Raw genomic sequence first — 6,143 nt, forward strand, 5'->3', positions numbered from 1 at the left:
CTATGGCTTATGTTTTATGTGGACTGTTTTCTTTTACAAAACTTGACTCTCCGAATGATTTTAAACTATACTTCTGCTCATGTATAGATGTACGCTCATGTCCAATGCCATGTATGGGTACAGGCCAGCAATGACATCGAGTGTCGGTCACGTCCAGAGTTTAGAATCGGGGCGTGACACTTTGCCCTATAATAAACCCTTGCATGGGAGAAGTAGCGCATCTCATTCTTTCTCTTGTTATAATTAATGCACAATTTCTAATCAAGAGGGAATATGATTTTTTCTGTTCTAGTTCTGGCCTTCCAATATTTAGCTTTCTTATTCTTTGCTAAAAAGATATTGTTTACTTCCTTTATTTCCGTCAATTGGACCAATACAAAAAACAAAGGAAACTTGATCGAACCTAATTCATTTGGCTTTGATCCTATTTTTATAAATCTAACTTAGTTTGAGCCCACACAATTTTTCCGGCAAACTAGTTTACCTTTCATTGGGGATTCCTCTTCTATACATGTCTTTATTAAAAAAAAGATAAAGTACTCTAGTGAACAAAATAAACATAAAGGAAAATTTGAAACATTACATGGTTAGCTTCTTCCATAGTTTCTAAAGTAAAACTAAGGAGTGTGCCCAAGTTGCAACTTCATCAAGGAGAAATAAGCTCCATTATGTCGGTGGTCAAGTAGCTGCAGATGAGATCCTTGCTCTACGACCTTTCCATTATTTATCACAACTATGGTGCCTGCCTTACGTATTGTTGATAAACGATGAGCTACAACAACACATGTCCTACCAACCATAATCTTCTCCAACGCTTCCTGCACTAAATTCTCAGAGACACTGTCAAGAGCACTAGTTGCCTCATCTAAGAGAAGTATCGCTGGATTCCTTACTATTGCTCGAGCAAGGGCTATCCTTTGCTTTTGTCCTCCTGAAAGTTGAACTCCTCTTTCTCCTTAATAAGTTTCATATCCATCTTTCATGGAACTGCATTGTAAGATTGCAAGCTTAGTAACAAAGCAGCATGTCTCGTTCATGATTAAATTTTACAGCAGCTATATGCATCCTCTATTCATCGTGTACTACGTATAGACTGTGTAAAAATATTTTACACAGTCAGGTCGTGTAGGGGTAATTAGAAGTAAATCTCTATGATAAGCACTAATTTGTAGCCTTGTGAAAATGGTACCAACTATACCTGATGGTGTAATCTATATCCTTAAATTAGTCCAGAAATAAAGTAAACTTTTTTCCTTCTAGTTATCTTCATTTGAAAGATTCATTCACTAGAAATGCTCCACTAAAGGTCATAATAATTATTTATCTTCAAGTATTTGACCATACTTCTAATATGAAAACATAATCTACAAGTTAGAAGAAGAATTATTGAATTATTAGAAATATTTAATCAAACAGAAACAAATAAGGAGAGTTCAGTTTTGTAGCTTGATACCTTATAAACTCATGAGCATTAGCAAGAATTGCAGCTTTCTTGATTTCTGAATCTGTAGCTTCCTCTTGGCCATAAGCGATATTTTGGCGAATTGTATCCGCAAAGAGAGTAGGTTCTTGACTGACTAGAGCAATTTGTGATCTCAAGCTTCTCAGATTGTAGATTTTGATATCTCTGTCATCTATCAATACTAATCCTTTTGTTGGATCGTAGAATCTTTCGATCAATCCAATAATGGTGGATTTTCCTGAGCCACTAGATCCAACGAGTGCTACTGTCTTTCCAGCATCAACTTTGAGGTTCATGTCATGGAATATCACTTGTTCAGGCCTTGTTGGATAAGAAAAGTACACATGCTTAAGCTCTATCTTGCCTTTTATGGGATTTTTCACCTGAATCCCTTGAGGATCCTCAGGTGGAATATCACTTTTCATATCTAAGATTTTGAACACTGATGATATTGCACTGCCACCTCTAGCCAAATCAGAACTCATACTCCCAGCATCTGCTATGTCTTTACCAGTGCTCAACAAAATGAAAAAAACTTGAAATAGATGTTTTGCACTCACTAGATTTTTTTTCATCAGTCTCCCACCATACCAAAATGTCAATGAAACAGAGGCTGCGGTCAAGAAAAGAGAGAAAAATAAGACAATGCCTGATAACCATGACTGTTTAACATTTTCCTTATTGGGGCCTTTTTGTGTTTCTGCATAAAGGGCTAACATTTTATCCTGGGAAGAGAATGCTGTGATAGTTCTGTAATTGATGACTGCTTCGCTTGCTAGCTGGTTTCCTTCATTTTGCGCCTTTTGGGATGTTTCTGACATTCTTTTCATTACAACACTCCTTGAGTAAAAGCTTGTAATAGTGAAAGGTTGTACAGAAATTAGTACAATTGCAATCCTCCAGGAGATGATCAATCCGAGCCCAAAAGCTATGGAAGCACTAACAAGAACCTGAACAAGCAAGGACATTCGATCTCCAACAAGGGATCGTACCATGATAGCATCTGTTGATAGCTTTGAACAAATAACTGCACTGGTATTCTCATTTCGATCATACCATCCAACCTCAAAGGTAAGCAATCTAGTGAGCATTTTTTCCCGCAATCTCTTTATTAATCGCTCTCCCATCACAGCAAAATTGTAATGTTGTATTAGATTTGCAAAGAAGCTGATGATACCGATGGTTAGAAACATTAAGCTGTAAAGTTTGGCCTCTGACTTAAGTTTTGAGCTATCATTTATCAAATACGTCGAGACAACAGATCCCAAGCAAAAGGCAAAAGCCGGTTGCAATGCACCAAAAATAGCAGCTCCTAAACATCCCAGCAAGGCTCTATTCCACTCTGGCGCATTCATGTGGAACAAACGCCAGGTTGAAGGTCTTTGATGAGTGGAATTACTCATCTCTGAGTAGTCATAATCACTATCGCAGAAAGAGTATGTTTGGATTGATGGAACATAACTTGTGCTTATTGCTGGGCTAAAAGGAGTGTTGCCAGGGCTATTTTGCCAACTTGATCTAGCAATGAATGGAGATTTTGGAGTATTGACATACTTCCTCCTTAGGTAACTTGTTGCCTCCTTATAGTGATATGGACTGTCTGTGGTATTTCTAGATGTGGATTGCTGTAGCTTTACCATGTTAAAGTAAGCTCCACCTTCTCCTTCACTAATCTGCATCAGCTTATCATGAGAACCTGTTTCAACAATTATCCCCGACTGTAGTACTATTATCTTATCAACTTTGCGGATTGTAGTGAGGCGATGTGCTACGACAATAGTTGTCCGTCCTTGTGAAACTTGGTCAATGGCCTCTTGTACTGGTCTTTCAGATTCTGCATCCAAAGCACTTGTAGCTTCATCAAGTAGAAGAATTCTAGGGTCTTTAATTAAAGCCCTTGCTATAGCGATCCTTTGCTTCTGACCACCCGATAATTGGAATCCAAGTTGTCCTACCTGAAATTCAATTAAAACCAAATTGTATCCAGCTTTAAAGAGGTAAGTAGAAATAATAGCAAATTTATAAGTTTTGGCCTTACATGAGTATTGTATCCATTCGGTAAACTAACTATGAATTCATGAGCATTTGAAGCCTTGGCAGCTTCAACGACCATTTCCAGCGAAGCTTTTTCATTTCCAAATAAGATATTTTCCTTTATGGATGTGGCAAAAAGAGCAGGTTCTTGATTTACCAACCCCATCTGAGATCTTAACCATTGAAGCTTTAGTCTTTTGATTTTGTGTCCATCAAGAAATATGTCTCCTTTCACTGGATCGTAGAACCTTTCGAGCAAAGAAATGATTGTAGACTTCCCAGAACCACTACCTCCCACAATACCAACAGTCTTCCCTGATTTCACTTTCAAACTAATATTTTGGAGAACTTGGACTTCTGGTCTTGATGGATAACTGAAAGTGACCTCCTTAAACTCAATATCTCCTCTAACATATGCTAAAACTCTCCCTTTGGTATCTTCAGAATCTATCTCAGGTGTTCGATTAATCAGCTCAAAAATTTTAGAGGCAGCTGCCATCGCCTCTATCATGATCGAGAGATTTGGAAGTGCAGCCATACAAGATCTAACGTCACAAAAGAAAACCCATTGCACTCTCAGTACATAGAAATTGGAATCATTTTTTAGTAAGCATTAAACATGTTCATTCATAAGAAGGTAAAAATTTAAGTGTCTTACAGTCCTCCAAGAACCAAAGAGACAGCTGATATAAAAACACGTCCTCCGCTTTCTCCTCTGTTTGCAACAAGTAGACTTCCTGCCCAAGATTCAAAACTCCAAGCCACATAAACCATTCCCATACTCCCAATGAGCAATCCTTTTGTGAATCCTTGTTTGAGGCCAAGCTTCATGCTTTCCTCAAGAGCATGGCTGTATCTGCTTACTGTTTGACTTTCCCCAACATACGAATAAACTATTCGGATTGATGAAATTGCTTGTTCTACAATGCTCCCTGCTATACCATAAGTATCCTTCATCTTCATTGCCAATTTCATTAGCAAACTTCCAAATGCTACCCCTGGAATGACGAAACCAAGAGAAAAGGGGAAAGACACCAGTGCTAGTCTCCATGAAAGAAAGAAGGCTACAATCAGGCCACAAACGAACCCTGACAGGTGAGCTAGACAAGTGGGAATCTGCAACATGGAAGAAAAAGATGAAAAAGGAAAGAACACTATGCCGATCTAGGTAGTTTTGTGAATCCATCATAAGAACCTGTTTCTTTCGGAACCGTTTGAAAAGTATACTCACTGTTGGGTTTGAAAATAATTAGGCGTCATGTGGAAACTTATAAATGTAAATCATATTGGTGATCGATAATACCTTCTCTGCAATAACATCTTGGATTATATGAGTGTCAGTAGAAATGGTTGATATTACTTGAAAGGTAGAGGATGAAGTATCTTGTTTTTCTAAGAAACCAACTTCTTGCCTTAGTACTGATTTCAAATATTCCTTCCTGATTCTGGATGTTTGTCTCTCTGCAGTTCTTGTCCAACAAAATCCTTCTATAGAACCCGAAAAGTAAAATGTTTACAGTAAGTAGATAGCATTCTGTCTATTCAATATAACATAACGAAGGACAAACTTTTCAGGAGAAGTGAAATACTTTTAAGAACTAATAGAAAGCATAAAGGGACAAACCAATGAAAGCGGATACTCCAACTCCAACGGCAACATAGAGTAGCTTTAATGCATACTGTAAGAGGAAGATAGGAAATCTTGATAAGATATCAACAATAATGTTGTAAATTAAACCTCTTGATTTGTGTGTTGAGCACAATGATTTTTCTTCTAATAAATAAATTTGGCTATCTCAGCTCTATGCTGCTAAGACTCTTCAATTATGTCAATGTGTGTGTCGGATACTCCAAAAGTACTCTACTTTTGGAGGCTCCGACATGAGTGTGGCAATATTACACTACATATAACCATTTCCTGCGCTTCCTTATATATAAGCCATTGGGGCGATAAATTATTGAACTGAAGTGTATCTATTCATGTGGAATATAGATACAAGGAGACTAGCTAGGCTCAATGGATCAAGATAACACATTCTATGACTTATAAAAATGATAAAAATTGTTATAGATTATATACCTCGTCGACAATTTTATTAGAGAATGAATCATCAGCAGTTCCAAAATCATCGATGAGGCTACTAAGGATAATCATGTTGAGAGGAGTCATCAGCCCATCTCCAATGGATCCTAGTGAGCCAAGTAACATTAACAACTTGTCTATGCCATCTGCATATTGGAAAAGACCATATTTGCCTCCCATTTCGTACAGTGTAAACTAGTACATGAAGTGTTCACTTAGTTAACATGCCATAGTTGCAGTTTATACTGCCAGTACTTCTAGATTTATCCTTTTGTTTTCATAGGGATAAAACACAAATAATTTCCAGACTATGATCGAAATCTCAGAGACACACCTTAACTAAACTAAGGTTTTATTATCTAGAATACATTTTTTTATAAAAGTTTTGTACACTTTTTTGGTTCATGTGACATCCAAACATCTCCCACGCGCCTCAGCTACGTGAAGTCACGGAGTGCGCCAGGTAACCAAAAAGTGTATAAAATTACAAAAAATAAAATAAAAAAATGAGTCAAGGGGGTAATAGGACTTAGTTTAGTTAAAGTGTGTCTTTGAGATTTAGAT

The 6,143-nt window shown here is 37.3% G+C and overlaps 1 protein-coding gene across 1 annotated transcript; it reads right to left on the reverse strand.

Moving 5' to 3' along the window:
* Positions 1-581: 581 nt before the first annotated feature.
* LOC107025710 (ABC transporter B family member 15-like) lies at positions 582-5,759 on the reverse strand. The gene is given in 7 exon segments (XM_027918732.1): positions 582-987; positions 1,454-3,417; positions 3,501-4,041; positions 4,155-4,612; positions 4,800-4,984; positions 5,121-5,175; positions 5,577-5,759. Coding segments are annotated over 7 exon segments (3,756 nt in total). The 3' UTR covers positions 582-617.
* Positions 5,760-6,143: the final 384 nt, after the last annotated feature.

Source organism: Solanum pennellii, chromosome 7, assembly GCF_001406875.1.
Source record: "Solanum pennellii chromosome 7, SPENNV200".
NCBI classification, from domain to species: domain Eukaryota; kingdom Viridiplantae; phylum Streptophyta; class Magnoliopsida; order Solanales; family Solanaceae; genus Solanum; species Solanum pennellii.